General features: G+C 43.8%; 1 protein-coding gene across 12 annotated transcripts; it reads left to right on the top strand.

The window, feature by feature from the left end:
* Window positions 1-24: 24 nt before the first annotated feature.
* On the top strand, window positions 25-24325 carry Tmem230 (transmembrane protein 230). Of its 12 annotated transcripts, XR_015683413.1 has the most exons (7): window positions 25-238; window positions 1302-1402; window positions 2010-2128; window positions 4141-4263; window positions 8476-8553; window positions 10427-10806; window positions 14279-14345. XR_015683413.1 is itself a non-coding variant. In XM_087654421.1 (6 exons), exons 3-6 carry the CDS (start codon window positions 2030-2032, stop codon window positions 24161-24163), a joined length of 351 nt encoding a protein of 116 aa, XP_087510547.1. In that variant the 5' UTR covers window positions 25-238; window positions 1302-1402; window positions 2010-2029; the 3' UTR covers window positions 24164-24325.

Raw genomic sequence — 24325 nt, 5'->3', positions numbered from 1 at the left:
CGCCGGGCTGGCCTTCGTACAGCCAGTCGTTGGCTGTTGAGCGAGCCGTGCGAGCGCGCCTAACGGAGAACGGGGCGCGCAGCGCGGGTAGGGGGGCGGGAAGCGCTCCCGGAAGCCAGCGGCGAGACCTGGCCCTGCCACTGAGGCTGCTTCCCAGAGCCAGTTATTTTACGTGGGTCCTGACCGTGGGCGACGAAGGCGGAGGCCGACGGGAGGTTGTCCACAGCGCCACGCGCAGGTGCTTGTGGGGTCGGGAGGGTGGGCAGAGATCGCGGTGGGGCCGATTAAAAAGTGTAGTAGAAACTTGGGCTGATTTTTCTTAAATTGTCATTTACTTTGTGATAACTCCACTTCAGAATTCCTTGCTAAGAAAAACAAATCTTGGGGCTGGGGATTTAGCTCAGTGGTAGAGCGCTTACCTAGGAAGCGCAAGGCCCTGGGTTCGGTCCCCAGCTCCGAAAAAAAGAACCAAAAAAAAAAAAAGAAAGAAAAACAAATCTTCCCATTTTGTTGTCGTTCAGTAACATTTTTGTTTTGATGCGAATTTATAAGTGGAAAGCACAAAACTTTATAATCTGAAATACTAATCCGGCATGGTTTAATGCTTCGAAACTCCCGTTTATTGGTAGCTTGAATTTTCAGGTATGAGGAATTAAACATGAGATGAGATGACAACACCAAAAACCTAGTTAGTACTTAACTTTTAGAAATGTAAATGAATTCCCGTTGCTCCTTTTTAATAATCTTCTGAACTAGGATGTAATTAACAAAAACACAGAAACATTTGGCACCAGTTTCTGCATGCTAGTTACTTTAGGTCGACTGTGAGAGCAGTGTCTAGCACCTCATCAAGATCGAATAAGTATCACACGCCATTACGGAGATGTGCAAAATACCACACCAGTGAAGGCCAGGCTATTGAAATACTTAGTACTCTCTAAAAGATGGGCTTTTGCGTTTAGAATTCAAATACCTTTGCAATTAAAATATTCTGTTTTGTTTACATAGTTTTATGACTTCGTAAAGAATCCACACATTTCATTTGCGATAGGGGAGAATGTCTGGTCTTACTATGTTGCCCAGACTGACCTCCATCTTCGTATACCCACACCTGTCTTCCCAAGTAGCTGGGATTACAGTCACCTACTGAAGTACTGAGCTTCAATTTCAAACTTTTAAAATGTTAATGTCATTGCTTTTAAATTTTACCTACTCTCAAATAATGCAGTAGTTGTGGTTGTATTATGGCTGTCGGCTTTGAATAGTTTGAGTAAAACAGACTTTTAAATCCATTTTTTCAGGAGCTACATGATGTGGAATGTAAAATCACTTGTTTCATGCTTGGGATGGGAGCAGAGAGAGGCAGGTGGCTCTGGAATGGCTGGTGTGGTATTGATAGCCAGTAAGTTACCTACATGGATAAGATTTTGTGGCTCGTTTGTACATAGAATGATACCACACCTAGAAGTAGACACGATGCTGATGTGAGTGTCCACCGTTCTCTATCCACCCCCAACCCCCTTCATAACAAACAAACGTTACTTGAATTTATGCTCCTGGGGTTGGGGATTTGGCTCAGTGGTACAAGCGCTAGGCCCTGCGTTCGGTCCCCAGCTCCGGGGGGTGGGGGGGGGAAGAAGAGTTGCTGTGAATTTATGCTCCTGAGGAAAGTTAAGGAGCAGGCAATACTGTAAGGGAGGGGTTGAAAATGTGAAAGTTGGAATCAAGTCTTCACTCACCTCCATATGACTTTGGGAAATTAGGCAGGAAACATTGGTAGCAAATTAAACAGAGCCTGATTCTTTGCGAAAGGCTTTTGATGTCTTTGTGTGAAGTCAAGCCAGATACATGAAGGAAGCATGCTTAGTGTCCAGGAAGTATCAGGTCATGGTAAGAGCGGTGAAGCCTAAGCTGCCTTGTGTCATGTATAGCACGGCAGCACAGAATGGCATTGGACATCCTTTCCTGTGTTCTAGTACTGCTATGGACAATAAGTCTTTCCCTTTCAGACTAGCTGTGTCACTGTGGTATGATGCCGTCTCGTACCAACCTGGCAACTGGAATCCCCAGTAGTAAAGTGAAATATTCAAGGCTTTCCAGCACAGACGATGGCTACATTGACCTTCAGGTAACATGATCAGTCAATCAATCAATTTTAAAAATTTAACTTTATTATCTCTTATCTGGACCAGTAAGAAACAAGCTTATCACTAAGATCTTTTGAGCCCCAACTTGGAGAAGGGACCTTGGCAGGGCAATTTCAAATAGGGAATATCCATTTTTAGTTTCGGTTGAAGTGTTAAAGTCATGTAGCTGTAGATTTTTTTTAATTCATCCAGAAAATTCTTCCCTGACATTATGAGATGCAGTTACAGATATTCTTTATGGCAAACGGGAATTAAAACAAGTTAAGTTTGTGTCCTCTTCTGACCATTTTTAAGTAGGGTAAGTATCTCCTTTTCCCACTGTCCCTGAGGATAACGTAGTCTAGGTGACGTCTGAGCCCAGAATGAAGCCACAGGAAGGAGTCCATTCTTTTAAATATAAACAGATCAATAATTCTTTGTATGTATTTGAAGAGGGGAGAGTAGCTCTGGGAGCTTCTAAACCCTTAGTGTCAGATTAAGTAATAAGCTGAACCTTAGAAGGTTTGTCCCTAAGTTCCTAAGTGTTATTAGCCTGTCTTATTTGTACTAATATTGGGGTTCACTGTAACATTTTCATAACATGTCTACACTGTATTTCAGCCTTAATTTATCTCTGAATCTTAACCTTGAGCTGAATTTATTCATAATGCATGCTTGGGAAAGCTGAAATTTAGGTTTTAGTGGTGGCTCAGCAGTTAAGAGCATATATTGTTCTGCTGTCTTTAATATTTGTTTTATTAATTATGTAGCATATAGATATATAGATGTTACATATATAAAATAAATATGAATACTATAATAAAATTAATATCATATTTATGTGTTATATGTATGAGTGTTTTGCTTTCATGTGTACCATGTATGTACCTGGTGCATGAGGAGGCCCAAAGAGGGCATCCAATCTCCTGGAACTAGAGATCCAAATGGTTATGAGCACAATGGCTGCTGGGAGCCAAACCTGGGTCTTCTGCAAGAGAAGTTGTTGTTCACCGAGCCATCACTCCATGTTTCCCACACTCCTTATAATTAAAAAAAAAAAAGTTAATTCATTGGGTTTTTTTTTTCCAAAAAGATTTATTTATTATGTATATAGCATTCTGCTTGCATGTACACCTATATACCAGAAGAGGGCGCCAGATCTCATTTTAGATGATTATGAGCCACCATGTGGTTGCCAGGAATTGAACTCAGGTCCTCTGGAAGAGCAGTCAGTGCTCTTAACCTCTGAGCCATCTCTCCAGCCCCAATTCATTGTTTTAAGTATATGATGTTTTGCCTGCATTTTTGTCTGTGTACTGTGTGCATGCAGTGCCTGAAGAAGCTAGAAGAGGGTATCAGATCCTCTGACGCTGGAGTTACAGACTGTTGTGAGTCACCATGTTGGTTCTAGGAATTGAACTCAGATCATCTGGAAGGCAAGTGCTCTGACCTGGAGCCATCTCTCTGGCTTACAAGTACCATTCTTGCAGAAGACGTCATGTGATTTGCACCGCCTGTAACTCCAGCTCTTGGAGGATCCAATTCCTCTGGCCTGAACAGGATCTGCCCTCACATATATATACCCACACATAATTAAAAGTAAAATGAATCTTTAAAAAGGAAGACAGAAAAGAGAGCTAAAATTCTGTTTCTGACTTTTGACTATAAGCTAAGTCACCTTCAATTCCAGATTTTTCATGTCTGCATAGCATGGTGCTTTTAAATCTCCACAGGTTAGTACAAGCTTCCATGCATATACTCTTAGTAAATACATGTTCAGCAACGAGGTGACAAAGTCATTTTAAAGGGGTTTCCTTGTTTGTAAGGAGGGGTCCGTGGAATAGCAGAAGCCTCACCTGCTCATGTGCCTGTTCTGTGTCCCAGTGCTGTGCCGTGGACGTACAAGACACTTGAAGCCTCACCTTGGCATTCACTTACCCACCCTGCATTAAAGTACTTTAAGCCTGGTCTCTTCTCAGTGTTCATCATTTCTGTTTTTCTCTCTCTCTTCCAGTTTAAAAAAAGCCCTCCTAAGATCCCTTACAAGGCCATAGCCCTCGCCACCGTGCTGTTCTTGATTGGCACCTTTCTCATAATCATAGGCTCTCTCCTGCTGTCGGGCTACATCAGCAAAGGGGTAAGCCAATGGGCGTGTGGCAATACGCCATGGGTCTTTCAGAGGTGAGCGGAAGGTACAGTGGATTCCACTAGAAGAAAAACAATCATCACAGATAGTTTGTTCTCTGATGAGAAGGCGTGCATGGGTTTTGTTTTTGTTTTTTCCGCCTTTGAGAAATGTTCCTATAATTCTTAGAAGGTGGGTACTTGTAAGTAAGCAGGCAAAATTTCTGAGATCATTTAGAATAATGCAGCTTTGCCTGGGTTTGGGCTTCCAGACTAGTACATGGCTGTAGCTGGAGTAGCATGCCGGGGTAGTGTTACTGAAGTATGCACGTGCTGACCCATGTTTGGGGCGAGGCAGTATGGCTTGTGTAAGTGGGTTCCTCTTTCCATTGGTTTGGTAAGAGTTCTGTTGAGTTTCAGTATTCAAAACCTCAGTGTGCTTGGTAGTGCTTTCCCTTGTGTGATGCTTATATATCCAGTGTCTTAAATTATCCTAAGTAGGCTGGGCATGACGGTACACGTCCCTTTAATCACACTCAGAAGGCAGAGGCAGATGGATCTCTGAGTTCCAGGACAGTCAGGGCTACACAAAGAAACCCTGTTTGGGGTGTGGAGGGAAGTTACCCTAAGCAGTATAGATAGGCCTCATTATAAATGGTTGTGAGCCACCATGTGGGAAATTGAACTCAAGACCTCTGGAAGAACAGTCAGTGCTCTTAACCACTGAGCCATCTTTCCAGCCCTATTTTGTTTTTTAAGACAGGGTCTCTCTACATAGTCTTGGCTGTCCTTAAATTCACTATGGAGACCAGGCTGGCCTTGAATTCAGAGATCCTCCTGTCTCTGCCTACAGAATGCTGGGACTAGAAGTGTGTGTCACCACACCCAATTGCTACTTAAGTAATATTATCCAGTCCTTAGAGACAGGACAGAGGATGCTATGTTTACAACTAAGAACTTGAAAAAAGTGATAGGGAGATTGCGCACCAAGAAAGTGCTTAAGGACCTGGATTCTGATTCCCAGCACCCACATACAAAGCTAGATGTGTTGACATGCATCTGTAGCCCGGCACTGCAGGGGGGAGCAGACAGGCAGATCCCCAGAGCTGGCTGCTGCAGGGAGGAACCAGACAGGCAAATCCCCAGAGCTGGCTGGCCAAGCCATTCTAGGCAAATTTGTGAGCTCCAGTGAGAGACTCAGTGAGAGATGGGATGAGTAAGGATAAGACTAAGGAGCTGGAAAGATGGCTTCACTGTTAAGAGCCTGTTCTGTTCTTGCAGAGGATCCAGACCTACTGTAACTTTTTTTTTTTTTTTTTTTTTTTTTTTTTGGTTCTTTTTTTTCGGAGCTGGGGACCAAACCCAGGGCCTTGCCCTTCCTAGGCAAGCGCTCTACCACTGAGCTAAATCCCCAACCCCGACCTACTGTAACTTAAGTTGGATGGCTCACCACTGCCTATAACTCCAGTTCCAGGGCAATTTAAAGCCTCTGACCTCTTTTGGAACCTGTGCTTAGGGGCACATACACAACATAATTAAAATAAATCTTGGGGCTAAAGGGACAGCTCTGTGGTTAAAAACACTGGCTGCTCTTCCAGGGGACTAGGTTCATTTTCAGCACCCACATGGCTACTCACAACTGTCTGTAAGTCCAGTTCCAGGGCATCCACTGCCTCTGTAGGAGTTAGGCACAGTTGTGGTGCATAGACGTAAGTATAGGCAAAACATGTCTTTTCAGTTATTAACTTGGGGCTTACAGTTGTAGGAGGTGGGCAAGTCTTCTGAGACTATAGTCTCGGGAGAGTCTTTAGACTTGTAAACTGTTGAGACTGAACAAATAGGGACTTTTGAAGTTGAACTAATTCTTTGCATCATGGTACAGCTCTTAGCCTGTAGGAACCAAGGAGTGAAATACGGTTTGTGTGAGAAGAGCCTCCATGGGCTCAAGTATTTGAGTGATTGGCCCACAGTTGGTGTACTGTTTAGGAAGGATTAGAAGGATTGGCTCTATTTTTCTGTGCCTTATGTTTATGGGTCAGATGTAAGCACGTAGCTACTGTTCCAGTGTCCTGCCATTTTCCTCACCATGATGGTCATGAACTCTAACCCTCAGAAACTGTAAGCCAGCCTTCAATAAACTCTTCTATAGGGGTTGGGGATTTAGCTCAGTGGTAGAGCGCTTGCCTAGCAAGTGCAAGGCCCTGGGTTCGGTCCCCAGCTCCAGAAAAAAAAACAAAACAAAACAAAAAAAACTTCTATAAATTGTGTTGGTCATGATTTCTCTTCGCAATAGAAAAGTGACCAAAACATACCCATACATATATATTTAAAATAAGGTGGAAAGCTATTGAGGAAGTCACTTGAAGTCAACCTTTGGCACACATCTGCATGCACGCTTGTAGACCACAATAGTATGTACTGACCAAAACACGGTTGCATAAGCACACAGCTTGAAAGAGCAGAAGGAAATAAGCCTAATACCTGAATAAAAATAGTTCTTTTTTATAATTTTGGATTTATTGCTTAGTTTTTAATCAGGAAGAAATTGGGAGAGTAGTACTTGCCTAACATGCCCAGCATCTCTGATTTGATCTCTAACATGGAAAGATAAGAAAATAAAGAGGAGGTGACGATTTATGCTGAGAGACGTAAAGGCGTGACTTGGTGGGACTAATGTTTTCCTTCTGCCACCAGGGGGCAGACCGAGCTGTTCCTGTCCTCATCATTGGCATCTTGGTGTTCCTGCCAGGATTTTACCATTTGCGCATCGCCTACTATGCATCCAAAGGCTACCGGGGTTACTCCTATGATGATATCCCAGACTTTGATGACTAGCATTCACCTCAGCCTTGAGAAGAGTCACAGCGCAGCCACTTTAAGACATCAAGCAAGAACTATAGCTACGGGCTGAGGAAGTCTACAATGTGCAGAAGTTTAGCAAAACAATGGCCAGATTGTATGAGTTCTTTTCCAAAATGCTCATGCTTTATAATTAGCTAATTAGGACATGGTATGTTTTCATCTCCTGGCAAAGCTTGACAAGTTTTTCCACATGAGTAGGCACCATGTCAGAGCTGTGAGGCTAATTGTCTGGGGAGGCAGCCTATCCTATAGTGGAAAGTGTTACTCTCCTTAGAGGTGAACCTTTCTTTTGTCTTCCATTGTCTGCTTGGTTTTGTAGCATATGGAAAATGTATTATGTCTAGTTTCTTATTACTAAGTAATTTATTTTTAAAATTACCTATCTTATCTCTCACACTCTCCTCTACCATTACATCCTATAAAATTAAAGTATCTGTCTTATCCCTTATACATTCCTCTACCTTCATACACCAGTAAAACCAAATATCTGTGGGTCCGCCTGTCATAGGCTTTTATTAAATTGACAGCAACCTGGAATATTTAAACCAGGAAGCTGGGTATGGTGGGACACGTCATGATCCCAGCACTTGGGAGGCAGAGCCAGGTGGATCTCTATGAGTTCAAGGCCAGTCTGGTCTATAGAGTTTTAGGACAACCAGGGGTACCTGGTGAGATCCTGTCTCAAAAAAGAGAAACTTCCTCTGGTTTCTCCATAGCTTGCCCACCACAAAACTCAGGTGATTCTGTCCTTCATAGGTCAAGAGATTGGGTGACTCATACCTTAAGGACTAGACTTTGGCTGTTTCTTCGTAAAACTGTAGATAAGTGTACTTAAAGAGTTTATAACCCTACTGCTGGCACCTGGTACTATGATATCATTCTGCTAAAGATTGCAAGACTTGGCCAAGATCCCTGAAAATGTATTAAGTCAAATCTGGTTTTCAGCTTGTAAAAAGTGACAATTTTTTTCTAACTGTGTGTGTGTTTATTTATTACTAATTTATTTTATTTTATGTGCATTGGTGTTTGCCTACATGTATGCTTGTGTGGGTTTGTCAGATCCTGTAGTTACAGGCAGTCGAGAGTTGCTGTGTAGGTGCTGGGAATTGAACCCAGGCCCTCTGGAAAAACACACAGTGCTCTTAACCACTGAGCCATCCGTCTCTTTAGCGCAACATGTTTTTGGTTTTGGTTTTGGTTTTTAATTAAAGTGTCATTAATTCAAATTTCAGATTTAAAACTATTTAACTTTAGGCCTGTTTTTGAAAACCATTCTAATGAGTCCCAGTACATGGGGTCACCTCTGTTTTGGGGTAACTGGCCTTATGAGTCAGACTCTGCATTTGTTTTTTTCTCCTCCAAGGTTACAGACTTGGGCAACCAGAGTTCTAGACGTGTCCTCAGCTTGGAAGGCTGTGAAAAGGGAAGTTTTGGGAGAAAGGTAATTTTTTGGATGTGTTGCAACTTGATGTCCACTCAACACCCGAGGAGTGCTGTGGAGAGGAGAGAGGAGGCAGTTGAAGTGCTTGCTCTCTGTCTGGAAATTGGATTGGGTCTCATAAAGGTAGACATGCTAGAGTCCGTGTTTGGGTAGTAACTTCAGAGCCATAGGGCTGGGCGAGCTCGCCTGTGGAGTTAGTAAACACAGAGGGAAGCAGCTTAGAAAGAAGGCAGTGGGGTTGGGGATTTAGCTCAGTGGGAGAGTGCTTGCCTAGCGAGGGCAAGGCCCTGGGTTTGGTCTTCAGCTCCCATGGCTGGGGGTTGTGGGGGAGGTGAGACAAAATAACAGAAAGTAAGGCAACAAACCCCAGCAGCTGCCAGGTTTGGTTGTATTTAAAAATTGGGGGTGCAGGAGGGGTGGGGTGGCTGGAGAGATGGCCCAGTGGTTAAGAACACTGCTCTTCCAGAGGTCTGAATTCAATTTCCAGCAATCACATGGTGGCTCACAACCATCTATAATGGAATCTGATGCCCTCTCCTAGTGTGTCTGAAGACAGCTACAGAGTACTCATATAAATAAAAATTAATTTAAAAACGGGGGAGGGCTGGAGAGATGGCTCAGTGGTTAAGAGCACTGACTGTCCTGAGTTCAATTCCCAGCAACCACATGGTGGCTCATAACCATCTGTAATGAGATCTGGTGCCCTCTTCTAGCCTGTAGGCATACATGCAGACAGAATGGTGTATAAATAATAAATCTTTAAAATAGATTAGAGGGGAACCCAAAGGGTCTTTGGTGCTGAGCAGTTCTAGAACCTGCTGATGAGGGTTTGCAGTGGCATTGGATACACAGCTTCCTGTCAGGCATTGCTTGCAAAGCTAGAACTAGATTGGTTCAGCCAAAGCAAAGAGCTGGGTGGTATTTATATTCTAGAAGGAGTGCTGCTGCAAAGGAAAGGAAATGCTAATATCACAGAAGGGCACAGGATGCAAAGGCAACCTCTGTCCCAGTTCACGTCATGCCGTTCAGGGTTTTACTTTACAGACAGCTGTGGATGTAGAAACACATGCTTTATAAAAAGGCCTAAATCTCCATAGTGATGAACTTTTCTTTCATATTAAAAAAAAAGAATGCATAAATGTATGTGGCACATGTGTATGGGAACCAGACTCAAATGTTCCAAAGAACTGTACATGCTCTTATCCTCAGAGCCCTCTCTCCAGCCCCTGCTAGTCATTTCTTTTTCTGAGACCTTGTGTACAATATTCTGATGAATTCTGTATGATTTTAATCTCTGCAAAAGTCCTGTGTTAGGAAACAAAAATTCCCATGCTTAAATTAATGTCTTAGGGTTGAGCAAGTAAAGAAATAACAGGGATACGTACAGTAGAAGCAGAGATCAAGCCACTATCAAATGAGTATTTGCCTAAAAGCAGCCAGTTCTCTTAGGCTGTTGGCTAAACTAGTTGACACAGTAATTACGACACCTATTACACTTTCCAGGAAATCCAAAGCAGAAACAACCACAGTGACTTGTGGTGGTGTTCGTGTGATGAAGAGTCCAGACCCATTCGTTGGCATTGTGGTGGAAAGTACCACATGTGGCCAGCATATCACACGAGTTGACCACTTCGTTCTTTCGGCAGGTACAAGGAAAGATGGCATGGTCACCGAGGAGTAGAGGTTGCAAACTAATGGTCACTTGACTTGCTTAAAAACAAAAAAGAGTTACGTAGTGTTGGTGTTTGATTTTTCTTTAAAAAGAGATTGTCAGACCTCTTGGAGCAGGTTGTAAAGGTAGCTTTAACTGAGAAGAGATTCCCAATTCACTGTAATCCCAGGCCGACTCACCATTTGATATTTCTTTACCCAGCCTACAAATATCCCTCCAACAACCGTTCATCAAAGGAAGAGTATGACATTTTCCCTTCAGTATGGACAGGTGGGCAGGTCCGCTGAGTTGAGGCTTCCCTGTGTGTCCTTCCACCCATTGCCATGACAGTCAACTACCCTTCAAACCGTTGGTACTCTGATGAGTCCGGTCTCTGCTGGAACCATGTGCTTCATCCCCTGGGTCCACACCTGTGCTTGGCAGCGAACTCACAGGAGCTGCTGCTTGTACTACAAAGGAACCTGGAGCCAGAACACCACAGCGTGGCTTCTGGCCTTTGAAGTGTCACTTGCCAATCATCATTACCCTTTAGCTTTCTGACCTGTCATCTTAATCTTATCCTGAGGCTTCTCGTTCCAAAGGTGTGTGGTTTATGGTTTAATGCACTGGGAGGGAAGGGCAGACTCTTAGTTATAGGGGATTAGACAAATGACCTGAGCTTTGCCTGCTTTAGAAAGTGGGGTAAATTAACTCCTGCATTAGGGGGAAATGGCAGGGTTCATTGGACCAGGTTAGGGTTGGGGTGGCAGGCTATTGCTCATGCCTAGAACCTGCTACTGGGAGAAGGGAAGGTCAGTCCTTTAAGGGCAGGGCCTGGAGTAAGGCCAAGGATGCTAGAGAGCTCACCTGCCATCCCTGACCTCCTGAGGAACTTGTTCTATGACAAGGCCACCCCAGAGGTAGGGCTTCTTCCTAGATGGAACGGAAGCGTATGAGGTAGTCCTTTTCCTGTATGTGGCTGGGCCAGGCCTTCAACTAAACTAAGGCAGACTTGCAGAGACGACCGTGAAGATGAGGTGTGCCTCAGCAGCGTCTGACCTCTCCTGAAACTCGTCCCTTATGTCTCCACCCCTCTCTCTGCTTTACCCTATCTTGCCCCTTGCTACTTGGAAGCTGTCTTCATTTCTTTTTCTGTGGCTGTACAGAGATACTGAGACCAAGGCAACTTATAAAGAGTTTATTGGGGGGTTGGGGCTTGCTTAGTTTCCCAGGATTAGAGTTTATGACCATCATGGCAGCAGGCTGGCATGATGACAGGGCACTACTCGAGCAGTAACTGAGAGCTTACATCTGAGCCACAAGTTCAAAGCAGAGAAAAAGAGCTAACTGGGAATGCTGTGACCTAGTGATAGACCTCCTGACCAACTGTAGGCTAGTCTCAAATACATGAGCCTATGGGGGCCATTCTCATTCAACCCACCACCGAAGCTGTGCTCTGGATCAACAGCATGGCAAGCTCCACTCGGGAGCTTGTGAGAAAAGAAGTAATGCCACAGGAGACTGGGACTTCATTATCCCTAAGCACTCTGCACCTCCTATTTCATTTCCTCTCCTTGGGGCTAGACCCCCTTCCAGCAATGCTAGTGGTGGGAGAGGAGAATTCAGGAGATGTAGCCCTTGAGAGCTACCATTACTCTAAAACTAATGCTGGGGTGGAGGTGAGGAAATCTCATAGGCAGATCAGGGAAACAACAAAGGAAGACTCTGGGAACGCTTTTGTGAGCCAGGAGAAACCAACAGAGTCCCAGGGTAGGAATAGAACAGAGTATGCAATTTCATCCAAGAGAGGCAGGAACATGAGCTTGGCAGGAGTTAGTCCTGATTATTGGAGGCTGTGACTATCCTCATCTGACAACCCCATTCTTCTATCCCTTACGGTAACTTGAGAAAGAGCTGTCCAGAAAATGTTCTAGTCTGAAGTTATCCTTTGAGAAGGTTTTCTTTGAAATTTATAGAACCTGCAGCTTGCTGGTGTCTCTTAAAGCTGAAAGTGGGAGCTGCAGAATCCCTAGTAGCCTAGCAGGGTTCATGGCCCGGCTCAGTTGAGGCTGGCACTCCATACAGTAAGCAGGTGTTGGGTGTGGCCACGAGCAGCCAGAGGACAAGCCGGGCCACCTGCTCTTGTGTCTGTGGCTTTTATTTCTGCAGTGCTGATTGGACCCAGAGTCTCACATCTATTGGACAATTGCTCTACCACTGGTCCTGATCCTGAGTGTTGGTTTTGTATCCTGAAATTTGATTTAGTTGGAGTCTAGTAGTTCGGGGGAGTAGCTTTTGTATTGACTTGTGTTTTCAGGTCATGACATCTGCAAATAGACTGCTTTGGCTCTATTGTGATGGGCACCTCTCTCCATTTCCTTTTCTTGCCTCACTGTTCTAAGACTCAGTACTACGCAGTGTGGAAGTGGGGAAATAGGCAAGCTTGTTCTTAAGCACAGAGGAGAGCCTTCCAACTTTTCCTCATTGAGTGAGCTATTAACCGTTGTGTCATGTGTGAATGAAGGTTCGCAGAAGGAAGCTGACCTTCTGCTGAACCTTCTGCAAGGCTCATTAACTAATTAGAACTTCAGCAATTGTAGACGAGTTTGGAATGCTGCAGGTTCAGAGCCTAATTACAATTTCTCTAAATAAGCATTCCTTGCCCACTTCTGTGTCTGACCTAACATCCTGTGGCTAACAGATAAAACCCTTTGGAACCTATTAACAAACTCTAGTTTCCACTAACCAAAAAAGCTAAGGATGTCATCAGAGAACATCTGAAATCTATTGCAAGACTTCCCTGCTTCTCCATACCCCAACTTCCTACTGTTTCCACCAATATGTTTGAATAGTGCCTTGACTGATGACCCTGTTCTGTTGCTATAAAAACTTCCAAGGCAGGTATACGCCTTTAATCCCAGCACTCAGGAGGCAGAGGAGGGTGGATCCCTGTGGGATTGAGGCCAGCCTGGTCTACATAGACCTGGACAGCCAGAGCTGCATAGAGAAATCCTGTGGCAGACAGGGTAAGGGTAAAAAGATGAGGAGGGAGATAGGACCTCCTAAAACTGCCTCCACGTTGGAACATGGAATTTGGGATTATTTAAGCCTGTATTCCTGGACCATCGTCACTTATTTTTTGGCTCAAGAATAAATTCTCTTGAGTCTGGGGAGATGGCTCAGCAGTGAAGAGGATTGGCTGCTGCTCATCTAGAAGACCAGGTTTGATAAGTGACTCACCACTGTCTAGTTCCAGTTTCAAGAAATGTGACACCTTCTAGCCTCTGCACACCAGATACAGATACAGTGCACAGACATGTGGGCAATATACCTAGACACATAAAAATAAATAAAAACTTTAGAAAGAAAAAACTATCTCATATACCCTTTAATATAAAAGAATGCTGGGTTTTTTTAATATTTTTTTCTTTTTCGGTTTTTCTTTTTTTTCCTTCTTTTTTTTTTAATGTGCATTGGTATTTTGCCTACATGTATGTCTGTGTGATGATGTCATATCCCCTGGAACTGGAGTTACGACAATTGTGAGCTGCCATGTGCATGCTGGGAATTGAACCCAGATCCTCTGTCACTTAACTGCTGGACCATCTCTCCAACACCTCAAGGATACTGAGTTTTTTGGTTTTGTTGAGTACACTGTTGCTGTCTTCAGGCACTCTAGAAGAGGGCATCAGATCTCATTCAGATGGTTGTGAGCCACCTTGTGGTTGCTGGGATTTGAACTCAGGATCTTCTGGAAGAGCAGTCAGTGCTCTTAACCACTGAGCCATCTCTCCAGCCCCTGGGACGCTGGATTTAATTAGCTTTTCTACAATCCATTAGTGATGGATACTTTTTGTTCTTTATTTTATTGGTGTGGTGTAGTGTTGATTGTTCTGTGCTGAACTGGGAACATCAGAAAATGGTAAGAACTTTTCCCCCTTTAGCGGGGAATTCACATTCACACAAAGAGCCATGGAATGGTGCTGGTCTGAGGCCGGGACTCCTGTTTGGTCTGAACATTGATCCCTGAGCCCTCCCGCTGCACTGTGCTGATGTTTCGCTATTGCTCTTCAGGCAAGGGGCAAGAAAGTCTTCTCTCTCCCACAGTCTTATCAGATTGGCAGTAAAGAAGTTAACCTCGCTCACTGTGCGGAGATTGTGATTTGGCAATCTGGAAAACCAAAGGAGGCAGATACGGAGTCTATAAAGGCATATCAAGTATTGACAGACTGGACCTGCATTTGCCTACCCACCCCCAGATCACAAACCAGGACCCAGAGAATACTTTCAGAGCAAAATATCTCTTTGTTAAAACAATTCGACTTAAATATTAACCAACAAAGCAGAGCAGGAACTTTGAAGTCCACTCTATCATTCAATTCAATCCTTTACATATTTTAACTATAATCGGTCATAGTATTAATCTAACCTTGGCTTTTATCTCCAGACTTTGATTTAAAACTACATATGAATTCACCTTGAATCCTATAACTTTCCAAGAATGAATGTATATTGTTTATGTGAGTATTATATAAAGTATAAGTATATTTATAATTCGTGTACCTAGTATAGACACAGCACTTTAATCGGGCATCAGAAAGAGGTCTCATTTACCCTGGTATGGTAGTTCACACCTGTCGTCCTGACACTTGGGAGGCTGAGGCAGGAGGACCCGGAGATTAAGGCCAATCACATCTACATAACAATTTCAAGGCCATCCTGGACTACATGAAACCCTGTCTCAAATGACAACAAAAGGAACTGCGTTTGAAGACATATTTTAAAAGAATACCCTTGATTTTTGAGCTCCCTATCTCCTGGAAGGTGAAAAGCTAGACCTGGCAGTCTCCTGTGAGGATAGAGGATGTGGTTGTCTGTTGTCCAAGAAAGATATAGCTGTGTTATGGAATATCTCTGGATGGCTCTGGTCATCTGGAGTCAACTGACTCTCCTGGTACTTGGATAATTTTCCAATTTTTTGCATAACTAATTTACATATGAAATTGTATTGGAAAAATACTCAAGGTCTCTTATTATTTCTCTTTTTTTGACAAAAAAATAAAAACTCCTTTCTTTGTGAAATACAACACACAGAGAAAGGTATACAAAATGTCACGTGCATAGTCTAAACAGTCATCAAGTCTGAAACTCAAGGATACACTGCTCAGATGAAAAATATCCTGTGGGGAATGGGGCAGATAGCAACACCAGCAGTATGGTAGCAAGTGACATCACAAGGGAGCCCTGAGCACTACCTGCCTTCATGGTGCCTGGGAGGTTCTCACAGGAGAGGCCTAGTTGTGGACAAGTCCTAGCTTCTGCCCTGACAGGGAACCACCCCCTCTCCTCTGGTTCACGTCTAAACCTATCACATAAGACCAGTGACAGCACAGCTTTTCTTCTTAGCGCTGTGAGTTAGGATAGAAGCCCCCATCTCAGCTCTTGACTTTAGGTGGAAGCAGGGGCTTTGAGGGGGGCACTCAGGAGACCCCAGAGCACTAAAGGAAGTAGAGAATTAGTGGAGAGTTGCCACCCAAAACATTAAGTTCAGACAAAGAAGATACCATTTGTGGAAGATTAGGGAGGGCATCGGCAGGGGCGATCTGGAATTCAGGAATACTGCTGTCAGATAAAAACCCAAAGATTCAGGGAGAGACATTTCAAAAACAACACATCAAAGTTTAGACATTGAAATGAATTTGTTTGGCAATGCTAGAGGTTAAACCCAGGGCTTTATACAATAGTATAAAATATTAAAATTGACTGAAGGAACTGGAGAGTTGGCTCAGTATTTAAGAACACTTGCTCTGGCAGAGGACCCAGGCTCTGTTGCCAGCATCCACACGTTAGCTCACAACAATCCTTTACCCTAGTTGCAAGGGATCAGATGTCCTTTCCTGACCAATGTGGGCACCAGGCACACACATGGTGCACAAACATGCATCCAAGCACAGCACTCAAGAGCATTTAAAAGTTGACTCAGGAAGAAATGGAAGTCTGAAAAGATCCACTATTGAGGAAAATAAATTCTAGTGGACTGAAAAAGGTGATAAAAAATTTTTTTCCCAAGGATCCAGAGAAATGCCTCATCACTTAAGACCACTACTTGCTTTTCCAGAGGACCGAGGTTCAATTCCCAGCAACCACATGGAGGAGGCTCCACAACCATCTGAAAATTCCAGTGTCAGGAAACCCAATGTCTTTTCTGACGTTCATGAGCTCTGCTTACATGTAGTATACAAGCATGCAACCCAGCAAAGCGGCCATGCACATAAAAATAGTGAAATCTTCACAAAAAATATATTGGGCTGGTGAGATGGCTCAGTGGTTAAGAGCACTGACTGCTCTTCCAGAGGTCCTGAGTTCAAATCCCAGCAACCACATGGTGGCTCACAACCGTCTGTAATGGGGTCTGATGCCCTCTTCTGATGTGTTGACAGCTACAGTGTACTTATATAAATAAAATAAATCTTTTAAAAGAATGTTACGGGTTGGGGATTTAGCTCAGCGGAAGAGCGCTTGCCTAGCGAGCGCAAGGCCCTGGGTTCTGTCCCCAGCTCCGAAAAAAAGAAAAAAGAAAAAAAAAAAAAGAATGTTACATAGTGGTGCATACCTTTAATTCTAACACTCAGGAGGCAGTTCAATCAATCTCTAAATTCAAAGCCAGCTTTGTCTACCTATTGAGTTTCAGGATGGACAACCAAGACTACACAGAGAAACCCTGTCTCTGAAAAAAAGTCTTACTTCAGGGCTGAGGCGATGGCTCAGTAGGTAACATGCTGTTTAAGCATGTGAGCCTGAGTCTGAATTACCCAGAATCCAAGTAAAGCCAGGCTAAGTAGCCCACATCTCAAACAAGGCAGAGGGCAAGAGCTAATACTGAGGTTCTCTGACCTCCATATCTGATCTTTCACACACACACCCCAACACACACAGTTTTAAAGTCTTCCCTAAATTTTCAGGCCTAGACCAAGTTGCTAATATCGTACAAAATGTCTAGTAAACCTTGAGAGTGTGATTAGTTTGAGAGTCTAGACCATGAGGAATGTCTCGATATATCACTGTTTACTTTACAAACCTAGTATCACCCTCAAATAAAATCTTGCCCAAATCAATTTCCAAATGTTGATTTTAAGATTGTAAATAAATTGTGAAAGGATAACGCCTAGCTTTTGAGTAAAGCGAGTAGGCAAAGTCAAGGGTATTGTGTTATGTTTCCCTGCCTTGATAAGTTAAGGAAAAGAATCACACAGCCATTTTGACAGATACCAAAAACTACAGCAGACAAAACGGAATACCCATCTTGACTTAGTATTTACAAAATAAACTCCAACCAACTTCAAACACATGGTGGTGCCTAACCTCATAAAATATGAATAACAACAGACATCACAACTAAGAAAATATCAGATGCATTGCCATTAAGAAACAAGGTGAGCGTGCCTACAAATGCCTGTCATCCTGGCCAAAAGGCCAAAGCAGGCGTGAATCTCAGACAACAGACAACTTCTAAAGAAATAAGGCTCCCCACCCCCTTTCTTTTATTTAAAAAATTCCACTGGCTTTGACTTTCCATCATGAGTCACCATTTTTCCAGGTTATGGAAACTTACTCTCAGTCATTATGGGAGAGGTCCTCTTCTTGGTAGCTTTGACATCTCATTGGGAGCAAGGACGTCACACAGTGTCAAGAGCCCCGGGGAAGAGAAACCTCAGACCCATGAGTGCCCACACTAGTATTTGGTTTGTTCGGCATGGTTTATGTTTTTAAAGATATTTTATTATGTATTTGTTTTATGTAAGTACATTGTCACTCTCTTCAGACACACCAGAAGAGGGCATCAGATCCCCATTACAGATGGCTGTGAGCCGCCATGTGGTTGCTGGGAATTGAACTCCAGGACCTCTGGAAGAGCAGTCAGTGCTCTTAACCACTGAGCCGTCTCTCCAGGCCCCTGCTCTGCTGGTTTTCACTTTTTAAAATTTACTCATTTTGTGTGTGTGTGTGTGTGTGTGTGCCCTGTGTACCTGTATGGATACACAGATACCATACTGTGTGCATACTGTGTGTGTGTGGATTCAGAGAACAATTTTGGGGAGTTGGTCCTGGACTTCCACCTTGTTGAAGCTGTCTCCCTTGTTCTACTATGGTTTTTTGCCCAAGCTAGCTGACCTGAAGCTAGTTCTGGGTGGTTTATTTGTTTCTGTCCTTCATCCCCCGACCCAGGACTGGTAAGATGACAGATGTGCACACTGTGTCCTGCACACTCAGGTCACCAGGCTTGGGTGGGCAGGGTTTTTAACTACTGGGCCATCTCCTTGACCCCGAGTTTTGGTTGTTTCATTTGTTTGACTTTTGAGGCAGGCTCTATAGCCCAGGCTAGCCTTCCCAGTGGTGGGACCCACCCATGTACAAGGCTACTATTTGCTGATGTAACTTGTCTAGAGTGTAAATGGCTTAACTTCGGGGCAGCTCCCTGTCTCTCAGATGCTTCTGCTCTTCAATTGGACATGCAGGAACATTTGGGCCTGCTTGGTGGGAGTGTTTCCCAGCTCCTGGCGTCCTTCTAGACCTGTGTCAAATCATTCTGTTGCCCCTAGCACTGTGCTCTTAGGGCTGCCCAAGTGCACCCACAGTTTTTAACTTCTTGATGAAACAATACATTTGCTGCCCCTTGGACACAACTAAAGGCTCTGCATCTCTACAGATCCCAGTTGCTTGTTCTGTCTGGGGTCTCTTGCTGTCCTCCTGTCAGCTGTATCAACCTATCCCTCACTGTCTATTTGTGTCAGTGTCTGGGCTTCCGAAGCATGAGGACAGGCTGCAGAGACATTTTCCAGTGTTGGACATTTGCTTCTAACTCATTTGCTCTGAACTTAGAGGCATTTCATTCGACTTAAGAGGCACTTCTCGGGCCACCTGTGCTGGAAAGCCATTCTGGTTTACTCCTATTGGTCCAGATGGCAGTGATGTCAATTTGTCAGTCTAGAAATTGACTAGAAATTAAACCCTTTGATTAGCCGTGGCATCTCCGAATGCTCATAAGGGCTTCTCCTCCAGATCTATGACAGCCCAGCCCAGGGACTTTGGTCAGAATCGAGGAACCTGTCATGTGGTCACTGCTTCATGTGCTCTTCCAAATCTGATAGACTTGGCAACTTGACTTCCTTTTCCTACATTCTGCTGTCTCACCCCATTCCTAAGCCTGCAGGCAGAGAAAAGCCTCAGCACTACCACTAGAAAGAATGGGTCACAAGGTCCCAGAAAATTGTGGAAATGAAAATTGCATCATCTAGCTTGGCAAGTTTCATTCTTGCTCCAGAAATGAAAAGTACCTAGGAAAGAAAATGTGAAAACCCAATCACAATTTGTAAGTAAGTCCATTACAACCCTCAAAAGACAAGAGACGGTTTTAAAACCAGAGCCAAACATAGTAGTCCAACACCTTTAATCCCAGAGGAGGCAGAGGCAGGCAGAGCTCTGTGAGTTTGAGACCAGCCTGGTTTAATGAGTGAGTTCCAGTACGGCCAGGGCTACACAGTGAGATCCCATCTTGAAGGAGGAGGAGGAAGAAGAGGAAGAGGGAAGGGAGAAAGAGACAGAGAAAGAATAACACTAATAAAGAGAATTTAGTAAAACAGAATCTCACTGAGAATATCAAAATTGAGGACATTTCTACTACCTTTTAGGTACATGTAGCTAATACTTATCTTATTCATTTCTGAGCAGTACAACAAAGTCTCATTCACAAAAGGCTGAAACAGGGCTGGAGAGATGGCTCAGTGGTTAAGAGCACTGACTGCTCTTCCAGAGGTCCTGAGTTCAAATCCCAGCAACCACATGGTGGCTCACAACCATCTGTAATGGGATCTGATGCCCTTCTCTGGTGTGTCTGAAGACAGCTACAGTGCACTTATATATAATAAATGAATAAATCTTTAAAAAAAGACTGTCTAAAGATCAGAGCTATGGCATAAACCAGAAAGAGTCTCAGAGGGTCTTGAAGAAATCCTGCCCTCTGACATTAAACAGCATTCTAAAATGGCCATTTATACAGAAGTTATGTATAGATATCTACAGGAAAATCAATAGAAAGGAAACTTGGACAAGAAGCCCAGGGCTGAGGTGGTGGCTGTCAGTTCAGTGTGTACTAAGCAAGTGTAAAAAGTTCTTATCCCTAGAACCTATCTCAGATTAAATAAATAAAAAAATCTATCATTAAACAAAGATTCAGGATATTGGTAGAACATTAAGACCGTCTGTGCATAGGTTCCTATGTGACCACACAAACCACATGCTGGCAACACTGATCCTGCCTATAATTGATGTACTGGTCCCCTCCCTTCTCCCTTCCCTTGAGTACCTTTCCCTAATCACATTCCGGAGACCACACTTCCCTGGGGCAGCAGTGCTTTGTGTGTGGTCCATTTGTGATCTGGTCACTCAGATGTCATCCTCCATGCTCCTGATCCCTGAATCTGATTTGTTTTCCTTCTAAATCCTCACCACCAGCTGTCACAGTATATACTACACTGTATATGTACACACACACACACACACACACACACACACACACACACATTTACTGTGTCCCCTTGCTAGAGTGTAATGCACAGAACTACAGACTTATTTAGTTTGTATCACTTCAAATTCCCAAGCCGCTGTTAACTATGTTTACCGAGAGCAGTAAGTGAATCAGAGAGTACATAGCATGCATCTGCTATTGGTGGGCCTATCCACCCCGCCAGGTCATGTCTGTCCAGTCTTTGCATCACACCATCCCTAGAGTATCTGCCTTAGAACACTCCTTGTCCAAGGGAACAGATGTTAGGGGTGCGCTTGGGATCGTGATGGCGTTCTAAAGCATGACCACACAGAATACCATGAGGTTCTGTGCTGTGGGGAAAGAATTCTTCTTAAAAATCACCTTTGCTAGCTGGGCATTGGTGGCCCACACCTTCAATTCCCACACTGGTGAGGCAGAGGCAAGTGATCTCTTCAAGTTCCAGCCTGGCCATCAGGCAGAGTTTCAGGATAGCCAAGACTGCATATAGAAAGAGTCTGTCTTGAAAAAACAAAACTCAGCTGGGTAGCAGTGGTGTACTCTGGGGCAGAGGTAAGCAGGTCTCTATAAGTTCAAAGGCCACCTTGGTCTTCAGAGTGAGTTCCAAGATAGCCAGGGGTACACAGTGAAACCCTGTCTCAAAAAACAAACAAACAAAACAACAAAAACAACAAGTAACAAAAACCAGTTTTACTAGGGCACAATTGACATAAAATATACTCGATCCTAACTTCATAGCTGGAGGAACTCAGATATATGTACATACCAGCATTCTACGGAATTTTAAAATTATGCTTAAGAACCATAGTGTTGCACTTCCTAAATCAATCACATTTATTTGTGCATTTATGTGTTTCCTCTATTTACGCATGTGCATGTGTGAGTGCAGCTGTACACTGTGGCAAAGACAGCTCTGGGGAGTCTGTTCCTCACCTTCCATGTGGGATGAGGGGACTAGCACAGACTGTCAAGTCTGAGCCATCACGCTGGTCCAACATTAGCATTTCAAGTCGCAGATCTGTCGTGTTAACATGCACACTGCTGTGCACTCTGCCTCTAGAACCCTTTCATCTTGCAAAACAAGCTCTCCCCTCAGTCAACACCAGTTCCCTTTCCCCCTCCCCAGGGAAAAGATTCCTTTTGAGTCACCCTTGTAAGTGGAGCATTCAGGATATTTAAAGAACTCCTGAAAACGATCCCAAAATACAGCTGCTTCCAAAAAGAGCCAGTGATTCATCCAGGGCTCGTGAGAGTGCAAAAATTTAAAAACACCACTTAGTTTGACTAAAATTTAGAAGGGATTTGGGAACTGCTGTTCTGAATACTCCTCTGACCAGGGTTGAATGACATGGCCAGCCCTTCCTGTGTCAGCATAGTCTCCAGTTTTCTCTCCCTCCTCGGCAGCCTGCAAGCACCAGTGATTATGCACTGGGTCGTTCTTTCTTTTACAGTCTTCTTCCTGGCCTCCCCAAACTGGCTGACCTGTTTCTTCCTAAAAACCCAAGAGAGGGCTCTCAGGTCTCTAATGGGTCTGTTTGAGTCTGCTGGCCACAATGACCAGAGGAACGAGCCTGTTTCTTGGGAGTGAACTTCAGTTATAAGGTTACTTGACCTCTTTCTTGATCATCAAACAGCCCAGGGAGGTTGGAGTCAAATTCTCAAGATGCTTCAAGCTCACGTCCATGACCAGTTCTTCTCTAAGAGCCCCAAGTAGAGACATCCCAGGATCTGTCCTGCCTTGCCACCATGGATCATGCGTGTGGGCTTCCCTGGGCCATCGCCATGGGCAGAGAAACCTGCTCAAAAACTCCACAATTACAAAGTGGAAGTTGGTTAGTTTTACTCAATGCCAGCCTAAGACGAGAGACTTGACTATTTAACAGGCCCTCCTGAAAGGCTTTTGATCAGGGATATGAGGTAGCTTAAATTTGTAGAAAGATCTTTACATGGTAGGATAAGGAGCCCATGGCTAAGCAGATACTTATGCCTGCCACGTAACAACTGAGTTTGATCCCTGGGACACACAGGTAGAGGGACAGAACTGACCCCCCACGATTTCTCCTCATATCTCCGTGTTTATGCTGTAACACACACAGATATTAGACACCGTCAAACATCTACTGATACTAAATCAAACATTTATCTTTAAACATTTGTGATGCACATATAATCTTACCATTTATTAAACACAAAAGCAAAATTGCATATTAATGACACCGATGCTATTCTGTCTGTGTAAGGAAGTGTTGGCTGAATGTTCAACACTGCAGATGGAGAGGGGGCTCCAGGGTGTTTCAGAGGTGACTGACATTTCACTTTTACAGTGCTGAGATGCCATTTGTGTAACTTAGTAACATAAAATGACCAAAGCATGTCGAGGGCCATTTCAGAAACTGTTGGGGATCCTCTCTGAATCGCAGGTCAAATTAATTTAATATTTTTACTTCCTTTATAAAGACTTATCATGGGGTTGGGGATTTGGCTCAGTGGTAGAGTGCTTGCCTAGCAAGCGCAGGGCCCTGGGTTCGGTCCCCAGCTCCGAAAAAAAAAGAAGGAAAAAAAAAAAAGTTCAAGGCCACCTTGGGCTATATAATAAAGACTTATCATCTTAATCATGTATATGTGCTTGTATCTGTATGAGGGTATTAGAAATAAGTTTGAGGTCACAAAAGAAAGGACCCACCATCCCAGCTGAAGTGTCTGGACAGACGAACGTTGCTCTCGATCAAGAGAGAGTGCTCAGAAGAGCAAATACACGTAGATAGGAATTGCATCTGGTTTTTATTCTAATTCAGGTGGTGGATGTGATTTTCCTCATTGGCTGGGGTCTGACCTCACAATCTTATTCAATTGGCTGGTTGGTCAGTAATGAATTGGCACACAGGGATGTGGACAAAAGGGAAAGGAGGCTCTGCACTAAGACGGGGGTCACTGCTCCAGGACATCAAATCCTAGAATAGAACAAAGGTTTTAATGAATCAGAGGAAGCAAAACACTTGCGTGAACATCTTGCGTGAGGGAGATAAAATATTTTTATTCCTTGTCCTTGTTGTATAGGATTTAATAGAAAAGACTCATAGATGTTATTTCTTACAGATGTATGTGCTGGTGCCCATGGAGGTGAGAGGCATCAGATTCCCCTGGAACCTGGGTCCCAAGTGATTGTGTGAGTGCCCAGTATGAGTACTGGGACCCCAAATAAGGTCCTCTGTGAGAGCGGTTCATGCTCTTAGTCACGGAGCCATCTCTCTAGTCCTTTGTATAACAATTTAAAAATAATAATAAGGCTTAACACAGCAACTCAAGCAAAGGTTTTAAAGTCTTTGATTATTGTGTTTCTCTAGGAGCGGAAGACTGTGTATGCTCTGGGGCTGGAGAGATGGCTCAGGGGTTAAGAGCACTGACTGCTCTTCCAAAGGTGGTGAGTTCAATTCCCAGAAACCACATGGTGGCTCACAGCCATCTGTAATGGGATCTGATGCCCTCTTCTGGTGTGTCTGAAGACAGCTATTGTGTACTCATATGCATAAAATAAATAAATCTTTAAAAAAAAAAAA

Source organism: Rattus norvegicus, chromosome 3 (genome assembly GCF_021556685.1).
Source record: "Rattus norvegicus strain SHRSP/BbbUtx chromosome 3, alternate assembly SHRSP_T2T, whole genome shotgun sequence".
NCBI lineage: Eukaryota > Metazoa > Chordata > Mammalia > Rodentia > Muridae > Rattus > Rattus norvegicus.
This window is presented reverse-complemented; position numbering and strand designations above follow the sequence as displayed.